The sequence below is a fragment of the Lissotriton vulgaris genome, chromosome 3_1 (assembly GCF_964263255.1).
Source record: "Lissotriton vulgaris chromosome 3_1, aLisVul1.2, whole genome shotgun sequence".
Taxonomy (NCBI): Eukaryota; Metazoa; Chordata; class Amphibia; order Caudata; family Salamandridae; genus Lissotriton; species Lissotriton vulgaris.
In genome coordinates this window covers 641534807-641558062 of record NC_141689.1, presented here as the reverse complement: position 1 = coordinate 641558062, position 23256 = coordinate 641534807, and the positions used below count along the sequence as shown (strand labels likewise).

The following is a 23256-nucleotide window of genomic DNA, read 5'->3' as shown; positions in this document are numbered from 1 at the left end:
CATGAAAAAGCTACTCCTCTCTGATCAGAAATTACAGTTTAGAAGTGTATTAAGGAATTCCCAATGCTAGCCTAAGAGAGAAGTAGGCCTCACGGTAGTGAAAAGTAAAATAGTTTGTTTGTCTGTACCTGGACATGTAAAACATAAATGTACATATCCTACCTTTTACTTACAAAGCACCCTATCCTTAAGGTTACTTGGGGCATACTTTAGGGTGGCCCATGTGTAATAAAAGAGGAGTTTGAGGCTTTGCGTGTAGTTTTAAATGCCAAGTCAAAGTGGCAGTAAACTGCACACACAGGACCTGCAGTGGAAAGCCTGAGATAGGTTTGAAAGGTTACTTCTGTGAGTGGAACAATCAGTGCTGCATCCCACTAGTAGTAGCATTTGAAGTACAGGTTCTGGATATATGGTATACCATTTTACAAGGAACTAACAAGTACATCATATATGTCAATCAGGTATACACCAATGTCATCACCTTTATAAGAGGAGCACTTGCACTTTAGAACTGATTAGCAGCTGTAAAGTGCTTAGAGTCCTAAGGGCAATAAAAAGAATCAGCAAAAACAGGAGGTAAATGACAAAAAGTCCTCGGGGAAGACCACCCTAAGAATTCCAGGTCTAACCATTTGCAACAGCAAAAATCCTTTTAGGTATGCTATAAACCCATTTTGTGAGTTAAAAAACCCTTTCAGAGTCACAAAAAGTGTATTTTTAAGCTGTACTGAAGTGCCTTTAGGAATTAGCACGAAATGGAAGTCTCCTGCTAGTTGTAATTCTGCATGGTATGAATCATTGGTTTGAGACCACAATTGCAGTCACAAACTATTTATCAATTACTGACAACTCAAAGGATGTGGCAAGTGTTTCACAAAGGGAAATGTGTCCCTTTGGAACTCTGTCCGATAGGACACCTTCACTTTTGTGAATGGTATTGGGATAAGTTGGTGGCCTAAGCAAAAATTCTGGGGACCTCTGACTTTTCCTACCAACGTTTCCCCAAATGTGATTTGTTTATTTAAAAGCAGTACCTGATCCTTTATGAAAGACAGGCTGCTTTTTAAAAAAAAGTTTCCCATTTAGGAATGAAAACATAGGGATGATGGTCTGTTGTTTTTGGCTGGTTACCATGCCTGTGTGTAGACAATCAGAAGGGGGTGTATACAGTGACTTGCCTACCTAATATTCGATAGGCAGGTTTTTCTGTGACAGTCTGTGACTGGAGTTTGTGCAATGTGGCCTAATAGTACATAAGTTGCAATGAAAAATCAAGGACAGGCCGCAAAATGTAAATGTGCAATTTGTAACCACCCTTTGTTACCTTTCACTTGCTATTTCTGACCCTATCTCTTACAATTATTGGAATTCTACAATTCTAATACAGACTCAATTAACTAATGCTCAAGACATTTCCAGCCAATGCGTAAGTGAAACAGAAATATCTTCTGGTATCGTTAGTGCTAAAACACTATATCAATGACACCCTTGTAACTGTACGCAATCTACCAAAGAATTTCAATGAAGTAGACTTTGGGGCATTGCCAGTATTATTATACCTAGGTGACTTTATTGTGCGGGCCAACATGGTCATCCTTCTGCAACAAGTTCTATCTACAACACTCTCTTACTACAAGAGGCAAAAAAGCCACTAAGCCAGTATACATTATAGAGAGTGGCACAGGACTACAGAAATCAGCTGAAAGTAAGAACAAATCATTAAGCTTAATGCTTGTGATGAATGATATTCAAAACACCGAACAAATTCCCTTCCTTAGGATTGACCATGATAGTCAATAAAAGCTGGACTGTGCACATACACTTGTTGACCAGGAAGGAACGGACAGTTGTAATGGACGATAATATTTCTAAAACCAACTTAAACCATACTCAGGACCCATCTAGAGAAAATCCTCCAAGCTAAAGAGGGGAGTGTAATGTACTAGGACAGACATTTGAACCCTTACTTCAAAGGGTCTTTCGGGCCTAGCTCTAACACCTTGCTTTAAGTGGCTTACTTCCTTCTCACTTTCCCTCTCTCTTTTTTCCTCTCTCTCTCACTCTTTGTGACCTCTGGTGCCAATTTTTATCCTTGTTGTCTCATTGTGCCATTTTCATCTCTCTCTTTGTGACCTTCAGGGACCTCAACGTGGCACTTCATCTCTCTCCTTTTGGCCTCACTTTGAGTCTCCCTGACCTGTTTGTGTCACTTTCCTCTCTCATTTGCACATCCTTTTTGACTTTTCTGCCATTTTTCATCGCTCCTTTTGACTTCTCTGTCTCGTCTTTCACTCTCTCTGACCTGTTTGTGCTGCTTTTCCGCTCACTCACTCGCTCTTTGTGACTTTTTGTCCTGTTCTTCATCTCTCTCTTTGCGACCTTTCTGTGCTTTTTTCTCTCACCCTTTGTTAGCGTGTGTGTTGTTTTTCATCTCCCTCTCTCTCTTGTGACCCTATGTGCCATTTTATCTTCCAAATTCCTCTCATTCTTTTGTGTTCTTTTGTGTCACTTCTTTTTCATTGTTTGTATCCTGTATCCTGTGTATCCTCCTCTGCTTTTGTGTTTGTGCCCACTCTGTCTCTGTGAGCCCCCTTCCGTGCGCTTTTCCTACCATCTCAGTGGCCCCTTCCTCCTCCCCCGCTTCTTACCTCATCAACACGCCGCTAAACCTGGCATAGGCTAGCCTGACGCTCCCCTCAAGGAGGCGGGTGGCTGTCCGCGCAGGATGGGTTCGCTGAAATGCCTATTTACCAATGTGTGTTTTCCCGCCCTCAATAAACGAGAGTTCATGTTTGTCTCTGAGCACCACTATTACTCACGCGGAGTAATCTGATTGGGGCCAGCCCTCTCTCTTATTCCGAACAAGCAGCAGACACAAGGCCTGTCAGGACAGTGATTCACACAGGAAACACTGGAGGCCATAATTCAGCGAAATGACCTGTTTTTATCTGTCTCCAGCTGGGCGCAGAAGCCGGCTGCCCATGGTGTCTCAGTGCCTTATCTGTGCCTGGCTGGGCGCTAAGTATCACTCTCCTGCCCACATGCCTGTTATTACACCTGTCAGGCCACCTTCATGGGGCCCTGGCTTTAAAGAGCTGGAGCGAGACCCGACCGTGGCAATTGGCATGCAGTCAGCACCCCCTGGGGCCGGAGCAGCCGCCTTCCTGCCTACTGAATTTCAATACCGTCGAGCTCTGGAAAGCCCTTGCCGCCGGTGAGCGCGCGCGCGCAGATCTTTACACTTGCAGTGGGTGTTTAATTTGCAAATAGCATGCCTGTCTGATTTGTAAATTGCAGTGTTTCCCTTGCGGAGTAGAAGGGGAGGGCAGAAAGGCTCTTGGTTGATAACACCTCTTCGGCGTAATTGCTAAGTAGGCAGCCATTTGAAAGAGCGAGGCAAAATAGCGTGCCCTGCCATTCATACTGCCTCGTAAGCTCTTTGCTTCGCTCGGATATCGCTCGGCTGCTACTAAATTAAGATGACATGTTCATTGCGCGCGCTGGGTTTTTTCATGAAAAATTCATAGTCGAAGGAGCCAAATGCAGTAAATGAACTCGCTCAGGTAGGCGGAGTTGTAATATAAAGCGGACTGAGACATCTAGCGCGTCGTTGGCTGGCAGCAGTCAATGGCGGAGATTTCATTTTGCATATATTTGGCATGCAGCGGATTTCTCATTGAGTTGGGCCAGACACTGAAAGCTCGAGCCAGGCTCGAGCCATAAAGATGCCCGACTCTGGCTCAGCTCGAGGTCCTGTTGAGTCTTCAAGCTCAAAAGAAGCCGAGCTTTCATGTGGCTTCTGCTTGCCACCCAAGCTCTGCCTTCAGGTGCCAAACATTACAGACAAAACTGACCTTTGATGTAAAATGGCATGGCTTCCTATGTAGTGGCTAGATTGCACGGTGTGAAATAAGAAATTCTGACTTCCCTGCTTGACCAACTTGTGAGATCTTATGTAAATATTTTATTCTATAGAGCCTTGTTTTTCTTCAGGATCACATAAGAGCACCTTTGCAGAACAAAAACCTTTTTGGTTTAATAGACTATAATGTTGCTCCACCTGTGTGAAAAATCAATAGGGAGCAGATGACAGCTGACTCGCCTCTTCCTTATTTAATGACATTTTCAAGAGGGTGGGGCAGGAATGATGTTAAGCTTCTGTTTAAAAAATATCACGAATACTTAACACCCTTCAGTGCAGTGATATCAGATATACTGAGGTGAAACGAGTATGCATTTTAATGAAATACATTAGTTTTTAATTTTGACGGACTTTATCATATTTTACATGATATTTGTTGCATGATTTACATGTCAAATATTTTCAGAGCTTGGCTTATATCCAGGCTCTTGGAGCCAAGCTAGATCCTTGGCTCGGCTCTGTCTCGGCTCCTCCATATAAGTCTCTGTTAACCGGTCCTGTTTTTCTTTCATCTCCAGACCAGCGCTGATCTCCACAATGAATGCACCGAGACCCACACCGGCACCTCTGCGTCAGCCCCTCTTGCCGCTGGGATCTTCGCCCTTGCTCTTGAAGCAAAGTAAGAAATTCTGATAAATGAAACTGCAAAAACAACTGTCACAAGAAATTTACACAGTGGAGGGAATCAATTTGGTGGAAAGGTGGTTTTTCCGAAGTATGCTTAGAAATAGGCCCCGCTAACAGGCGAGCGGCATCACAGTTATTGACTTTGACTGAACAAATGAAACCAATGCACACAGCTTCCATGAGACTATGAGGCAGCCATTACTGGCAATACAAGAGGTAATCTAGGTCTCCCCCGCCTCTTCCTAAGGCCTTTCGATTTCTCTGAATTTGCACCAGTGAGGGCTCAGTGCTCACTGTGGTGAGTTACATTGTGGGTGGCCGGGATCTGAGGTCCCTTACAACATTTTGCACAAGACTCGCATTTTGTATGACAGCACTGGTGATAATCAGTGATGGATCCTGAATATTGATCTTCCATGAGGGTGAGAAACAAATGTAAGAATGTGTTCTTTTAAGCTTTTTCCATTGTTGCGAATGTTGATTGTTGTTTTGCTAGACCTTTGTACATAGGCTTCATATTTGATTTTGACGCATCCAAGGTACTGTGTAGTAAAAGTGTTGCATCTATAGTTTGCTATGGACAGAACTGTTCTTACCTTCTAAGAAGTTTATTTTGATAACTGTATTGTGGATATTTTGTCATTTTGGTCTTGTTTGGTTTAGATAAAGATTACCTGGTGTGGTTTCCATTTGTAGTGTTTTCACTGCATTACTGTATGTGTGCACAAATGCTTTACCCACTGCCTCTGAGATAAGCCTGTCTGCTCGTGCTAAGCTACCAAGGGGGAAGAGCAGGGGTTATTTTAGAAGTGTAACCCCCTTTCCCTGAATAGGAAGAAGGGTCCATACTTGGACAAAGGTACCTACATCTGCCAACTAGAAAATTCAATTTCTAATATCCAACAAATAGCAATATCAGGAGGACATACTATCATAGTGCCAAATGGCCATTTTACTGTGTATATTGTTGGCCACTATCACAGTGTAGCCCCAGAGACAGGTAAAGTACTGGACTTAGCATTAATTCCTGTAGTCCAGGCAAACTATGAATGCATGAATTTAATTAATTAAAGACAGCAATGTGAGAATGAATGAGACCACCTAGGTTTTCATTAGCAGAAATGTATGTTGCAGGTTTATTAAATATGCTAACGAGGTTCATTTACAGACAGCCAGCGGCGATGTAACCCAAACTAGGCCAATCAACAGTTATTGAGGTACCCAAATGTCCAAAGGAATAATAGAGTACTATGGCTTTCATCCCGGATTCTGTACATAAGGACTAATGGCGTGTTGGCCTTCAGCCTTTTTGTACTCTTTGTGCTGGTTGCTTCCTCCACCGAAGTGACCATGCTTCAGAGGATGTCAGCCTCAAGAATGGGCTTCTCCCATCCCATTACCTATGTTGCTGTATTCCTGCACATCACTGAGGCAAAGTGAACCAAACCAGTTGTTCTCCCTCTTATGTATTACTGCCACTGCATAGTAGTGAGCACCATATGGGGTAAGCATACAGAACCAAAGTTATTTTGCAGTGCAGCAGCTTTTAGATATGCACACGCTTGACAGCATAGATTACACAAATTGCAGCTTAACCTAGCAAAGGATTATTGGCCATATCCTTGAAGCAACCCAGCTCATCAATGTTTATTTACTGACTCATCAAGTTTTTGAGAGCCACCTCGGATTGTATAGTAGAGAACGTATTCATTAAGCTACCCATATTAAAGGGAGGTAACATAGTGCCCTTATGCACTAGTCCTTCGAATATTATCATAAGAGTTGCACATTTCTCATTAGATGAATTGATATCAAGCAGGGCACTCACCCTGTTTGCATACCTGCCATTTGGCTGCACTCGACTCCCTTATCTTCATTATAAGGCAAGTGCCACTGCTTCAGTGGGGCATTAACTTAACAGTTTACAGTCTTGCAGACTCTGTTTACGAAAATCATCCTGGTTGAGATGCTACTCATTTTATCATTGTTGAGCAATTATGCTTCAGTGGCAAAATGCTATAAGTTATAAACATCGGTTCTACCAGCTCAGCTGTTGCCCCTAGGATTCTCTACATCGGCCCATCGACTATTAACCTACTTGTCCCCTAGGGGAGAACCCTAGGCCAAACCCACCACAGCAGTGTGCAATTTCAGAACGTTTGGTGCTTCTACATCTTCTGTGACAACCTGGTCAGGAATCCGCTGCTGCAAAGTGGAAAAGCAGAAACTTATTTGACTCCACTCTATGTTCAGGCACATAATACCTGGCCGAGATGGTCTATTTTGGCCCACTGAATGACCTTACTGTGCAGTGAAATTTGTCAGCTCTTAAGACAGCAGTCTTGCAGGGTAAACTTGCTAGGGGCGAATATTATATGAGCTATTGGGACTTCATTAATAGTTACCCATATATGCAGGACCTGCAATTGGGTAATAACCTTGCAAACTTAATGAAAGCCCATGGTGACTGCTGGTCCATGGACAACCTCTGAACCAGAATTAGTTTAAGCTAAAGTTAAAAGAGTCTGTAATTCAAGAGGTTTATGGCTCTCCTTAACGACCAACTCCAATTGAATTATTTTAATTTTACTCTTTTAGCATGGTTCACACATCTAATGAATGGAAGACCATGGAAGTATGCCCAGTGATGCATTAGATGCAGGATGAGCCCACGGAGCTGTGCCTGCCATATTCCATAAAGAACTCACCAAAAGAAGTGCCTCATGGATCCAGATTTATTTATACCTCACTCCCGTATCCGCCCCAAACTGATGTAGATGGAGGGATTGGTGACATCGCTGGCACCTGTGACTTCCTTTATTCGCCCCTGCTCACTAAAGGGCTAAACCACCAGCTGCAGATTAGGAGACTATTTGTTAGAATTTTTTTTCATGCAGTTCTTTTGAGAAATATTTTAGTCAGAGCTCAACTTGTGCTTCTCAAAGCTCTAACTTAAATTAAGCTGGCATTATATATGAGTTCTCGTTTCTGTTTCTGTATATCCAGCACAAACCTGATTTTTTTTTATTAATCTTGAAGTCATTGTCAAAACGGTACCAACACTGTTAGAAACCAAAAGTCTCAGCAAAGACAATCATAACAGATGACACATTTCCATGGTATGCTTGGATGTGCAGCTTTTAACCAGGTCTACTCAGGAATGAGTGCAGGAGGGGGTGGTTTGCCACCCACACACAGAATGCTCCTCAGACCTTACTTTTAGATGTGGGTATTGCTGAGCAGGTAGAACCTGGTTACACATATGTAAATAAATGCAGCCCTGAAAGATTTAGTGTGAATCCTCCTTCTGGGAGCGCACAGCCAATAGTCAGCAAGAAGAGAGTGTACTTTGGAGCATGTTCGCCTTTAAATACTGATGAACAAGTGTGAGATGAGAGCATCATAAAGGCATGCCTCCTTCCTAAGAGACTGCTGATGCTTGTCCTGCTTCTCCCTCCTACCATGTCCTGGGCTCTCTGCCTCTTCACCCGTCACCAATGGCCCTGAGGACTGCACATGTTAGATTCAGAGCACTTCTGCAGGTCTGCGGTATGAACAGGCTTTGCTTTTGAATGGTGCCCAATGAAGAAGCCGCACCTCACATAACATCTTGGAAATGAATGGAGTACAAACCACTCCTTACAGGATGCTTTGGAGTGAAACAGCACCAAAGCGGTGAGGGTCCTGACGAGGGTGTATCTTAGCAGAATGCTGATTATCACAGTCTAGCGTTTGAGCAGCACATTCGTCACGGTCTTCCTGCTTTACCTGAAAGGGCACTGGATTTCCTTTTATGGAAACCACTGTACCCTCTCTGTATAAACATTTGACTACACAAGGAAGGCTTTTGGGTTCTGTTTTCTGTCTGTTGGTACTGGAAGTGAAAACGACTGTGAAACCCACACTAGACTGATGAAAAGCAGCCAGTTACTGTCGAATGCCCAGGCTGTCGGCGGAAGACGCCTCTAATTTCCATAGTAAATAGTTACCAAATAAAGAGACAGGCGCTGGTAGCTGGAACACAAGAACAGGGTTTATTTCTCATGAGGAGAGCCTGTCATTTCGGACACCCACACAGAATGTCTTCGGGAGGTGCTCTAACTGCATCTCTGAGGCCTGGCCTCTTATACACAGGTTTATAGCTTTATTACATGTGACACATTCTTGTTAAGGCTTTGAAGTACGGAAAGACATCCTTGGAATCCCCACTTTGAGCCCGTTCCCACACATATCTACAGTAAGTGATGACTATTCCACAGCAGGATACTCTGTCGATTCCCGGAACAGGTGTATCTGATCGGATCGCACGGGGTAGGCGGGGCCTTTGATTAGCCGGAGATCCTTTGAATCGGGGCCACTGCTTACAGTAAGGGGGCCAATAAATGGCAGCTGCGGAGCCAGGGGGCGGCCTGGGAGCGGGGCAGGGCAGAGGAAGGGGGTTCATCAAAGGACGGGGAGGTGTTGGCCAGGGGCGAAATGCGCCTCTGAGGTAGGGTCGTGCTGGGAGGGGGTGCTCGCAGCGCCAGGGGGACGCGCTGGTGATCGGCGGGGGGCAGAGGGGCCATGGCGCTTTCAAAAATGGCTGCTGCTTACTAGAGCGAACGGGCCTGAGTGGGGACAAGGTGGCGCCGATTATGTTGACATCGCAAACCAGATTTTAACAAGACAGCTCTTCAATTAAAGAAAAGGCAATGTCTAATCTCTGAGTACAGCTGAAAACTGGATGCAATGCTTGCAGATTATCAACGTACACATGGAAAAACATTAAACCTCTATGATTCAAGACATACAGATAAACCAAATTACTTTTTTCTACTAAAGAAATTTCGACCTGTGTTAGCTATGGAGCCACAATATAAAAGCCCACCCTACTCGTTTTTATTTAGCTCTAACTGCCCCTATCAGCAGGCTCTGTGCTTCTTCATGGGTTAGCTAATACCCCCAGCAGGCTTGTAGGAGACATCATAACAGAAAAAGACAGTGAAGGGTTTCAAAGGAAAAAGGCAGCCATAACTTAATGAAATGATTCAGTCATTGTGCAGCTATCTCTCGCTTTTCTACACCCATCAGACACTGCTAAACATTGTCTTCCATAATTGGATAATGACACCTCTGTAGTCATCAAGCAAACAATTGGAACACTTCCCACATAGGTTGAAAACAAAGACAACACTCTTCCAAAGACATAACCTACACTGTGTAGCATGCTTCTTGTTAGAAATTGGATATTTAGTTGGCAGAGGTATGCACCCTGTCCAAGTAGGGACCGCAATCGTAGTCAGGATAAAACACAACACAATCCCAAATTATTCTGTGCTCACCCACTGGTAGATTGGCACAGAGCAGGCAGACTTAACTTAGAAGGCAATGTGTAAAGTATTTGTGTAATAACCCATTCAACAATAGAGCAGATGCATCACAAAAAGACCCCACAATAATTTTGAAAAATAGAAAATATTTATATGAGTAAAACAAGACAAAATTGATCAAAATCCATCAAGTAGAAGTCAAGATATTAAAGGTTGAAGAAATAAATGCATTAAAGATCTTAGAAACAGGTGGTGCTAAAAAGGTTACTTCAGGGTGCGAGGGAGCGGTGCAAATCCAAAGTTCCGACTGACAGCAATGGAGCACAGGCCAGCTACAGGGAACCTCTTGGGCCCATTAACCCCTTTCATGCTCATGACGAGCTCAGCTCGTCATGAGGCACAGTTGAGCTGTGCTGATGACGAGCTGAGCTCGTCATGAAGATAGCCTAAGTACAATTTCCAGCACAGGGGAAAAATAACCACAGCAGCGATGTGGTTAAACACAGTACCTCCAATCCTGGGGTGCCATCTGCGCGGTGAGGTTTTGCTTCGTCCATCGTCGGTTCTGAGAGCTGTCCCCTGTGTGGCAAAGCTTTGTGGAGCTTACACTGCTTCACATCAGATTTGGCAGAAACTCAACTTCAGAACTCACTTGTGAGGCCCAGAACTTGGAGGGGCACTTCAGGCAAGGGAAGGACTCACAAAAGGCAAAGTTCAGCACCACCAGTAGAACTGCAGAAAGTCTTTTGTGTCCCTGAGACTTCAGAACAAGCTAACAAGCCCTTGGAGATCACTTTGGAGGGAAGGTAGAGTCCAAGTTCTCCTTCCGCCAAGTCAGGGAGCAGCAGGCAGCAGGGTAACAGGTAAGGCAGAAAAACAGTGTTTTCAGAAAAGCAGTCCAGTTGAGTCATTTGAGCAGCACAGCAGCCCACTGACAGTGGTACAGTTCAAGATCCACAAGTGTCTGATTTGATGGGGCCGGAGATCCAATACTTATACTCAAATGTGCCTTTGAGGTGAGGGAAACTTCAAAGAGTGGTTTTGAAGTAAACTACTATCCCTTCCAACCCAGCTGTCCTCTAGACTACCAATGGGGGGTTATCAGTCCTTTCTGTGGGGTTAGTCTCCTACCCTTTGAAGTGTCTGGGGGAGCCCCTTCCTCCCATCTGCCCAGGAAAACCCATCGGAATGCAGATGAATGTAGATGGGTGCTAAATCACACCCAGCCCTACCTGCGTTTGTGGAGTTGTAGAAGGAATGCACAAAGGGAACTGTCACCTACCCCAGACGTGTATTAGCGACAGGCTGTAAGGCATACAGAGCAGTAAAAGCAGAGAAATGTCCACTTTCTAAAAGTGGCATTTCTCAAATATAATGGTAAATCCAACTTTACTAGTAAAGAGGATTAATCAGGACCATTCCACAGATATGTAACATGAGAAACCTACTCCTTTCTGATCGGGAATTACAGCTTAAAGGTATTTCATGGAATTACCAATGGTAGCCTATGAGATGAATAGGCCTCACAACAGTGAAAAACAAATTTAGTTGTTTGTCATTACTAGGACAGGTAAAACATAAAAATACATGTCCTATTTTTTACTTACGTTGCACTATGCCCTTTGGGGTACCAAGGGCCTTCTTTGGGGATGATTTATATGTAATAAAAGTGAAGTTTAAGGCTTGGCAATTAGTTTTAAATGCCAAGTTGAAGTGGCCGTGAACTGCACACACAGGCCCGGCAATGGCGACCTGAGACATGGTTAAGGGGCTAATAATGTTTGTGGCTCAATCAGTGCTGCAGGCCCACTAGGAACATTTAATATATAGGCCCTGGGACTTGTAGTGGACTTTACTAGTCTCTTATAAGTAAATTCAATACAGCAATTTTACCATGTTTAAGGGAGAGATCACAAGCACTTTAGCACTGTTTAACAGTGATAAAGTGAGCAGAGTCCTAAAGCCAGCAAAACGAGTACAGAAAAATTTAGGCAAAAAGTTGGAGGAAGACCACCCTAAGGATGTCAGGTCTAACACTTCCCATGAAGGCAAGCACTTCAGCACCCTACATTGGGTAATAAGTGCTATATAAATATTATACTGTAATATAAAATTTCCATCACTGCTCATTTTTAGAAACCCTTGCGTCTGCCTGCAACAGGAACAAAATTGGGGGTTACCCCTTTCTCCCAAAAAATGCATCTGTACCAAATACTATGTCTGCTTTATGTGTTACTGATATACTGCAGGTTCACCAGAGTGATTGCCATGAACTACCAGAAAAACTGTGGTCAACCACTAAGACTTAAGAATAAAACACCACAAATTGATCCTCAAATTGAACAATAAGAATAAGAAATTGCCAGTAGGCCAAAAGGAAACAAGTAGAGTTCAAAGAGCAGCCACCAGCACACAAGAGGGACGATTTTCAGCTTACACTGGTAGGATGAAAGCAGACAAGATAACGGAAAGAGGGTAGATTTACCCATTAATAATTAAAGTGATGCAAAGTGATAAAAACAATTGTACAAAACATATCTCTTAATATGTGCCCTACAAATAATAGGGAGCAGATGCAGGGATCTGAAAACAGAGAGACATGGACAAAGTTCCTAGCACATCAAGCAGCTGGACAAACATCTAGTCAGATGTCCTCGAGCTAGCCAACAAAATATTTATTAAAGCAAAGGTATATTGCATTTCATCAACTTTAACATTTGTCAATCTTTTTTTTAATTAGCCCTGATTTGACCTGGCGGGATTTGCAACATATAGTTGTTTGGACATCAGAATATGACCCACTGGCAAACAATCCAGGCTGGAAGAAGAATGGAGCAGGACTGATGGTGAACAGTCGATTTGGATTTGGACTACTCAATGCCAAAGCCCTGGTGGATTTAGCGGACCCAAACATCTGGAAAGGAGTGCCTGAAAGAAAAGAATGTATTGTAAAAGACAGCAATTTCCAACCACGGTAAGATATTTGATTAGTGGTAATATTACATTTTAAGAATCACTGTCTCATTGGAGAAAACGCCCAATTGCAAACAAAGCACACTTGATTCGATTGTGTGAAACTGTACAAACCAAACTGTAAATTTGTTATCTTTCCTCATCTTACGCACATATTTTCAAAGATAACCTTATCTCCAATGAGCTACTGATACATGCATAGTGTTTTGGAATTTGCAAACCCTCTTGGGTTCACTACAAGCTTTTATCACTCCCACCTTCCTACATTCTCACGGGATTGTTATCTGACTGCCTACTGCCTTGGTAAGGATACTAGCATTTCAGCAGAGATGGAATGCTCTAGCACTGCAAATGACTGAGCATAAGAGCGCCCAAGGACCACCCTGTTAGAGAAGCTTGGAACCCGCAATGATATTGTTTAAGAGCTCCGAGCTTTTGAATTACTATGAAGGGTGTGATGCAGTATGAATTCGGCCTACAAAGTTCTGACCACTTTGTATGTAGTGAAAATTCATTTTATGGTTAAACGTCACTGGTTATTTTTAGCATGTGGTGAGTGTGACTAAGGTACAAGTATGTGAGCAGAGGTGATTGGACCATGGCACCCTCTGAAGAGTGCCCTGGCTGTGAGGTCAGCATAATGCACAAGGTTTCCCAAACTCACAGCGTTGAGGTCAGGATAGTACTAACACCCTGCACATCCTGTAGGCCCCAGTTTATGTGTTACATCTCTAATACCACTGATTTGTAGGTCACCTAAGTTGCCTGTATTCTTTGTATGGTTTGAAATTGGGTCCATGCTAATTTAATGGTAAGCAATTGCCACTTGGGACTATACTTGCAATGCCATTTTATGAATTTTGGGGGCCCGACAAAAAATAATCTTGGGGCCCCTGTTTGGAACAACTCTAAATTTTATTTTGCACTTTTTGCCAATTCAATCCCAATGTTGGTCAAAAATCTCGAATTAGATGTGAAAGTCTAAGATACAAAAATACACAAAAGTAAGCAACAGAGGAAGTTCACTTATCCAGGGGCCCCTTGGAATGAATGGACCCTGGGCAATTGCCCACTTGGCCCATGCCTTAAAATGTAATGAATATTTTAAAAAGCCTTCATTTGACGAGAAAGACGAACAGGCATCCTCCTGGTGCAGAAGTGGGGCAGATTCTTTATCAGCAGAGGAAGGATAGCCTACAAATGTTGGAAAGTCCTGGAACTCATTTTTTCCCCTTTGAGGGCCTATGCACACTGGGAATTCATCTTTGTTATGTAGGAGAGTTCCATGTTGATCAATTGAGGGGAGATTAGAGTACCAGGTAATAGCAGATTGCAAATCCTTTAACAGCCTGGCTGGATGTACTCCATTCAGTGGTGAACACTACTGTTATGAGCATTGTAGGTGTGCCTATGAGAGGCAGGAGGATGCTGTCCCTAAACCAGCAAGAAACCAGCCTTCCATTATCAAGGGATCTGCTACAATAGCTTTAATACAACTGACTGTTCAACATAACCCGATCGAATTAAAGGTCTTTTGATACCTGTGCATTGGACATATCACTTCTTCGTGTTCACCTGGTTGAGAATGTCTATGTACCTGAAATCCTAAATGTATTTTTGATTACATTTAAGAGCATATTAATGAAACAATTGTAATTTCCTTTAGTTCCCCAATGGGTGTTTCAAAGGAAGAATGGATACATGAATAACTACATCACCAGTGCACATTCTGCAATAAGGCTTTCTTCAGGAAAAGCAAATTACTCACTTACAAATAAAAGCATTGGCAAAGTGCGATCTTGAAAACTATTACAATTGTTTGTTTTTTTATGGCAGGAAAAAAAAGCAAACACAAAGCCACTTAAATTTGGAAGCTATATGTTTGCAGTAACAATATAAGGAAAAACAATAATTATTGTATATAGTATTATCTGATCACTTTGGGTGCTTTGTAGTAGGCAGGAGAACTTGCAAGAGGTATGGAAAACCTTTTCTGGGGACCACGAATGGATAGGTCAAGTCTTAAGCTATCCTAGACTGGCTGGCCAAGTTATACAGAAACTCTTTTCATAAGCCCGTAGGACCGGTTATAGAGATCTATAAAGCCCAATTAAGGAGTGCTGCTATGTATGGGGCCGAACTCTGGGGGCATCGTCTTCCCAAGACCATGAGTAAGACTGAGAACAATTTCTTTAGACAACTGTTTGCCCTACCAGCGAGCTCCCCACTTGTTCCACTGTGTTTGGACTTAGGGGTGAGACCATTTGTAGAGAAAATTGGCTGTGGTCCCTTAATATTCTGGCGTCGACCACAGGGGACACCTGAACTGGCCGCAGGACAGAACTACAAGAAATATTGGGATTTCCCAGTTTAGGTAAACTGGCATGGTTTGCACACATCAAGGAAGGTCTTCATTCCACAGGTAGAGATAGACTATGGAGTAACCCCGAGGTAGCCTGTACTGCAATATCGCACAAACAACTAGTTAGCAGTTACATGGGGGGTCAACTTCATGAAAATTCCGCCACTGGCTCTCTCTCTTTTCTGAAAATAAAGGATACCTATATTTTGGAGCCATGCTTAGACAGCTAGGAAACTCTATGTACAGTATAGGCATAGCTCTCTCTCTCTTTGTGCATTTTCGAACAAATGGACCTGTAGTTTTTCCTTGGGGTGCCCAGCATGCAGTAGGGAAGAGGAGACCGAACTCCACGTATTTTCCTTTTCTCCTGGATACAAATAAATTCGGCAAATATGGTTGGTAAAACTGTGTAGGAACATAGGTACAAGGCGCTGTGAAGAAGCATTTAAACTCCTGAAACACAATACCCAAATGTCAATTACTTTTGCTGTATCTCGTTTTCTAACTTTTATGTGGTGGGCTTGTAAGGATTTTTTAGGAACTAGCAATGGACCTAACGTTGATTGACCTTTTTCTGTTCTTGTATCAATTTTAGTGAGTTTTATTGGGTTTTAGTTTTTAAATCTGTTTTTATACAACAAATGTTTTTTGCAATGCTCTTTTGCTATTCACGGGCTGAAATAAAGAAAGATTGGATTGGAAATCCTTTTTAGTTTTAATGTATATCTCAGGAAAATATTATTCTTATTGGTGCAACGAAAAGGTAATATTGGCTTTGAATATCTGTAACCAGAATGGTTAAACACAAAAGGATGGCAAAAAACAAAAGTTAAGGGATGGAAAGATAAAACATTACCAAAGTACAGTATTAGCCCTCCAGTTCTGTCACAGGACTGCTCTTCTTTTTAGGCCAGTGTGTAAAAGTGCAAAATGTCATCACTCACAGTGCAAAAGAGTCAATGTCTGAAGTGGGTTGTACTTGGTAGTGGCCAGAAGCAAAATATGAAAAACAGTTGAACTGCCCAGTGGATGAAGAAGGTTGACACAAGGCCCGTCTATGCATGCATCTAGTTATTTATTTTCACATTCATTATTTTGATTACCTGAGGCTGGTGAGAAAGCTAAAGCTGTCTGTAGACCAGAACTAAAAAGAGAAAAAATATCCTGCCTACCTCTATCGAATCACCTTTACCCTTGAGGTCCAACTCAGAAGGTCCACACAAGCCACGCTTGTTCTTTAGTTAGTCTTTGCTCTCTATAAATGTCCTGGACCACTGCAATTCGGAAGGTAGGCTACCCCCACTAGCTACATGACTGTAAATTACCTGGCAATGAAGTGATATATACTAGGGTACAATTGTGTAGGTATGCTGAGCACAATTCATAAAACCTTTTATAATTATGACTATAACAAGCATTGGCAAAGGAATAGTTCTGTGTCTGACAAACCCCCAATTTGACTTATTTACGTTTTTGCCAAAATATGCAATATACATTAAAATGGTAATAATATTAAAAAGAAAAAAAGTGCGTGGTCTAAAGGTGATGTGTATGTTTGCAAAAAAGTTCAAACAAGTAAGCAAAAAATTAACCATTGCAGAATAAATTAAAAAAAAACATGAATTGAAAGCAGGACTTTGCCTACCAGCCCTGGCACCGAAGTAGAGACTACTTTTCAGGAGGACACGCACATGTGCAAGTAAAAAATTCAGTCATTTACAGTGAAGACAGTCAATGACTGACGTGGGCTAACCCACTGTTAGGCCGAAGGAGCGCCAAAGGAGGGCCCGTCTGTGCCCGTCCGTGCCTCGGACGGGCCTAGGGCCAGCCATTTTGCCAACACGCCTCGACGTTCCACCAACAACTTAATACGGTATGCACGCGGGCATCTAATGTCGCTGAAAGGCGCCTCTTGTATGTGCGATGTTGCATGGGACGTGACTAACAGTGCGTCCCGGATCTGTCAGGTGTGCAATTTCTGTTTTCGGCCCAGCCTTACCCTCCCGCCTCTTTATCCCACTGATACCTCACTGGTGAAGGCCGGTTTGATCAATGCGAGATCATTGGTCAAACACGCAGCAGATATTTTTGAGCTGCTGAGTGACAATCAGTTGGATTTATTATTTATTACGGAAACTTGGCTCAAGGACACATGTGCCCCTTCGGTGGAACTTGCTATTCCACGTGGATTTAAAATTTTTAGGTCTGACCGCCTTCTGGGCAGAGGAGGCGGTACCGCGGTTGTTTTCAGAGAACAGTGGATTTTCTCCTTTGACCCCCAAGAACAACTGGCTGAGGCGGAGTTCCTACACTTCTCTCTGATATTCAATGCCCACTCATCCATTGGTGGCACGCTGGTTTACCGGCCTCCTGGCTATATCGGCAATTTTGTACAGGTCCTGGAAGAAGTTATAGTTCCTAGGATTTTGCGTCATTCCCGGTACCTCCTTCTGGGGGATTTTAATATCCATGTTGACAGCCCGGACCTACCAGAGGCAGTTCGCCTTGCAGAAGTTCTCTCCATGGCCCAACTAAAACAATGGGTGGTCGCTCCAACCCATTCGGGCGGCCATATTTTGGATCTGGTATGCACAAATTTTGACATCAACATGGCCCATCCTGAGCCAGTACCTTGGTCTGACCATGAGCTTATCAGATTCGCTTGGCCTCTGCTGCTCTCTACTGCGATCCAGCCTCAAATTGCCCACACACCGAAGATCAATTTAAATACTCTTTCAGCTGGTCTGGCTGCTTCTCGCCCATTGCTTCCTCCTGACATTGATGCTGCAGCCAGCGCATTTAACCTATGGGTGGAGCGTGCGACTGCCGCAACAATTAAGAGCAGCCGGGTCTGTAGGCTTCGTTCTACCCCTTCTAAACCTTGGTTTTGTCCCGCTCTCCGAGACCTTAAATCAGGCTGTAAAAAGCTGGAAAGGCTATGGAGACTAGCTTACCTGCCTGAGGCGAAAAAGGAGTTGCGGACTGCACAGAAAAAGTACTATGCAGCCATCAGATCTGCTAAAAGTAGCTACTACGCAGGGCGCATCAGCAAAGCTAACAACAATAGCAAGGAAATATTTGCGATTGTCAATAGCTTTATATCCCCCTGTGCTTCAAAACCTCTGCTGTCCGCATCAGAAGAATGGTGCGAAGAATTATCTGAGTTCTTTGTAGAAAAAATTGCCAAAATTCAGGTGGACTTGCAAAATGTTTGTAATGGCCCTTCTTCTCCTTTAACAACTTTGCTTCCTTTAATGCCAAGCCGCACCGCCCAATTGGCCAATTTTACTCCTCAACTAGATTCGGATATCACTGCCATTGTTGCTGCCTTAAAATCCGGATCTCCCTCGGACCCATGCCCGGCCAGAGTACTTGCGGGTGTAGCGGAATCGGTGGGAAATGAGGTAACCCAAATTATTAACCTCTCGCTCCACTCAGCTACCGTCCCTGACTGCTGGAAACAAGCAAAACTGCTCCCACTATTAAAAAAAAATGGACTTGATCCGGCCACCCCGTCCAATTTTCGCCCAATATCTTTGCTGCCAGCGCTTGCAAAAGTATGCGAAAAAATTGTTTTTAGTCAACTAGAGAAATTTGTGGAATCCACGGAGGCCCTACACCCAGCTCAGTCTGGCTTTAGGGCAGCCTACAGTACAGAGACGGCTTTAGTCGAAATATCGGAGGCTATTCGGGAGTGTCTTGACGGGGGTGGCAGAGCGGCTCTGATTTTATTGGACCTCTCTGCTGCCTTCGATACGGTGCCTCACTCCCTTCTACTCTCCAGACTAGCCGATATAGGTATTACTGGCTCCGCATTTGACTGGCTGACCTCATTTTTAAATAATCGCACGCAACAAGTTTGGTTGCCCCCTTTTGCTTCCACTCCTAAATTGCTTTCGACTGGTGTTCCTCAGGGGTCTATGTTAAGCCCTTTGCTTTTCAATATTTATCTTACCCCTCTGATCTACCTGGCTGAACAGTTAGGGGCAAAAATTATGGCGTACGCCGACGATACGCAATTGCTGTTTACTTGGCCCAAAGATAATTTAGATACGTCGGCGGCCCAATTATGCCTATCTTCTGTCTTCCAATGGTTAGCTAATGCCCAGCTAAAATGTAATGAAAGCAAATCCGAGATCCTGCTATATGGTTCTTTCCCCGAGGATTTTAATGATCGTCTTTGGCCTACCGACCTACCCCCTCCAAAAGCTGCTTCGGGCCCAGTGAAGAATTTGGGGGTTTGGTTCGGTAAGAACCTTAAGTTTGAAGACCATATAAATAAAATCACTGGAGTCTGTTTTTTCACTTTAAAAACTGTGCGCAGGTTTTTCCCTCTATTACCGAAAGAAGCTAAAGAGACTGTCATTCGGGCATTAGTACTCTCTCGGTTAGACTACGCTAATGGACTGTTTTCTGGCCTACCGGCTTACCTGATTCACCGCCTTCAGGTTATTCAGAACGCCGCCGCCAGACTTTTGCTCAATGTCCCAAGGCGTTCCAGTGCTCGACCTCTTCTCCGTGCTTTGCACTGGCTTCCTGTTGCCCACAGGATTTTGTTTAAAATCCTAGTGTTGGCGTATCGAGCCATACATCACACTGGGCCTGTCTACCTGAGAAATAGGTTCTCCCTGTATGTCCCCAATCGCCCTTTGCGCTCGGCCAATTTGTGCCAAATGGCTGTCCCCAAATTTAAATATTGCAGACTTGGCGGTCAATCGATTTCAGTGAGAGCAGCGAAATCCTGGAATACTTTACCTCTTCATTTAAAAACGGCACCGACTCTCTGTTCTTTTAAGAAGAGTCTAAAAACCCATCTTTTTAATATTATAGCCTAAACTTCCCCACTCCCGGTATTCCTTGATATTTACGCTCACCTAGTCTGCTCTGCCTTCTACGCGCCAGGATACTATTTTTTTAGTAATAGAGCGCGATATAAAAGCCTTAATAATAATAATAATAATAATAATAATAATAATAACACTGTCAAATAGCGTAGGCTTTAGTGGGAATTTTATGAAAAGCATTAACGAAAAATGCAACCATTCCCAGCCGGGTTTTGAGCCCTATGTGCACAACTAAACTCCTAGCTGCCAACATTTGAAAAACATTCCTAGCACATTTTGCAGCACAGGGCTGCTGCAGGCAGATACTTCTTGTTTGCATACTTGTGTGTAAAAAAGAGGAACAGTTTCTGCAACTATATTACCCGGGATAGTCTCCAACTTGCCGGGACTGTCCCTGCAAAAACGGGGCAGTTGGCAACTACGCTGAAACGTGTCTTGTGTAAGGAAGAAATAGGGTGAGAACGGTCACAATCACACATCATATGTTCGGACTGGGAGCGCAAGGCTTTTCTACCCAGTCTTCACTACAGACCTCTGGAGGCCTGTAAGTAAGGAGCAGATGCAGACTTAAAATGTTTCTCTGAGGGCAATGAGTGGGTGTTAAACAGGCAAATTCGACCATCAATCAATAGACATTTTGTTTTTTAAAAAAAAAGTAGAGCCAAATCAACCCGACTCCCAGAAGACATTTGCTAAAATTCCCCAACTTTATTGGCAGTTCTGAAGGAGGACTCGATTACATAGCCCAATGCTTCAGGGTCTGCCACATCACTTCGAGGCAGCTTCTTACGCAAAATCAAATAAAAATGCTGGACTCGGCTCAGGCATGCCACCGATTCATCCACCCCTGAAGTCAGGAGCCCCGTTCAGCTGTGCCAAGCCAGCCTTCAATCTTGGAAAATATAATGACATGGTGTGGAGGGTCAGTACCCTGGTGGCTTGCTCAATCTTGTGAAAGGCATGTATTTCAGAGAGGACTTGCATTTTAAATGTTCAATTAGGTTTAAACTGTGAAATCGCTTGTGCTTTGAAGTTCACTGCAACTTTTAATTAAGACATTAATAATGGATTTGGGTTCGGACCTATGCAGTAAGGGACTAGAAGGGACAAAATATCCCTCCTTCTCTTTAAAATAAGTAGCATTCTGTGTTATTAAGAAGTTAACGCAGAGCTATTAAAATGATCCTCAATGGATTGCTATTTTAGCATAAAATCACTAGACCATGGCAATGTACCTGAAATCAGAGCGGCAACACACACATAGCCTTACAGCGCGCTGCCAAGGCATCCAACTCCAGCACTGTAAGATTACTATAATTATTATTTACTGTTTTTTGCATAGTGCAACTTTCACTCCATATGGAGTCTCTCAGGGCCACAGATATCCCTGATGACCATACACAGCTTGCCTCTGCCAGTGTATCTCATCCTGAGCTGCTGTGCCCTGCTTTGAGAACTGACACATATGCATCGCTTGCTAGGACACCTTAACCCCGGCTTGCAACTCCCTTGTTTTCGGCACTTATACCCACTCACAGCTCTGCCAATGCACCTCTGTCCTGCTGCACCTGCTGCTCTTCTTCAGGTGACATTTGTCGGACAGAACACAATCTGTGCGTCTGGGCAACTTTTCATCTCCCCTCCGGGACATCAAATATGGGGTCCCACAGGGGGCCTCACTAAGTCCAACATTATTCAACGTGTATGTATCATCTCTGGCAGATATAGGGAGAAAGTGGGGTATCGATATTTGCTCATATGCGGATGATACTCAACTAATGGTAACACTAGACGGAGAAGAGGACCCGAAAAATAGGTTGCTAAACTGTCTCACTGAACTATCAAGCTGGATGTACAGTCATTGTCTAAAGCTTAATGCAGACAAGTCAGAAGTCCTCCTGTTCGGTGGATCACAACAGCTATGGGACAACAGGTGATGGCCCGTTGCCCTGGGTACCCCTTCCCAACCCAACACTGACAGCAAGGAACCTAGGAGTCCTCATTGATAACACCTTCTCCATGAAAAACCATGTGTCAAAAATCTGCGACAAGGGTTTTGCACTGTTAAAAATGCTGAGAAGAGTTTTTTCTTGGATCCCCATTGAGTGCAGAAAGATTCTAGTCCATTCATTGCTAATGAGCAGGCTGGACTATGGAAACTCCCTGTTTGTGGGCATGGCAGATTCCTGTTCACAAAATTACAATTAGTGCAGAATGCGGCAGCAAAGGCAATCTGCAACAGGAAAAAGTATGACCCAGCCAAGAGCTGCTTGAGAGACCTTCATTGGCTTCCAAGGAGGCAAAGAGGCTCCTTCAAAATGCTATGCATAACACATAGGGTACTGTACAACACCGGCCCCTACATCCTAAAAAACAGGATTATGTTTTATGCACCCACCAGGAATCTTCGCTCTCAATTAACAGCAAGAGCGACACCTACTCGAGTTAAAAGAGCCAGGATGGGAGGGCGGGCCTTCTCCCATCTGGCCGCAACCAGATGGAATAATCTGCCCATGGATCTTAGACTCACGGACTGCCAAATTAAAAACCATTCTTTTCCCTAAACCTGACTAACTCCGTACAACTTATGCTCTAGCCCACCACTTACTGCAGAAATCATAGCGCCGTGATATCCTATTTAGGATGAATGATTGCGCTTTAGAAGCAACTTAACATTAACATTATCATTAACATCTGTCAAGCAACATTGATACTGATCCACCCCTACTGCACCAGGACTGAGACGCCTGTCGTTCATATTTCAGCGTTGGAATCCATCCTCAGCCTTGAACAGTACTCGACCCCTAGCTGTAGAGTGCCATCCTTACACAGAGGTGGCATCAACATACACCTGGACCAGTGCAATTCAGTTTGGAGTTGTAACACCCAGTGCTCTTCAAGATGACACGCACACTGCACTGCATTTTAGTCCAAGCAGAACTTGGGCTAGGACACTACACAGCCAATGCCCTTCAACCCCAAGCCTCTGCAAATGGTGCCAGCTTCCCTGCTTTTATTGGATTTGTCTTGAGTTTATGAAGTGCCAGAGGTGCGACTCGGACATTAGACTCTTCCAAAAGCAAGAACTGCCCTCCCCTAGCCTCTGCATCAGTCACTGCCATTCTAAGTAATGGCCTTGTACCTAGCGAGTGGCTGTGGCAATATGCAGCTCATTACCATCCATGATAGCCATCCATCTCCATGGCATTACAGATGCCG

The 23256-nt window shown here is 43.7% G+C and overlaps 1 protein-coding gene across 2 annotated transcripts in view; it reads left to right on the top strand.

Annotated features, from left to right (window-relative positions):
• Positions 1–23256, top strand: part of PCSK1 (proprotein convertase subtilisin/kexin type 1) — a 245307-nt gene that overhangs the window by 150602 nt on the left and 71449 nt on the right. For both annotated transcript variants that reach the window (XM_086960929.1, XM_086960930.1), the window contains exons 9-10: positions 4441–4541; positions 12599–12832. In XM_086960929.1, the coding sequence (XP_086817055.1) occupies positions 4441–4541; positions 12599–12832 (335 nt within the window). The remainder of the gene's footprint in view (positions 1–4440; positions 4542–12598; positions 12833–23256) is intronic.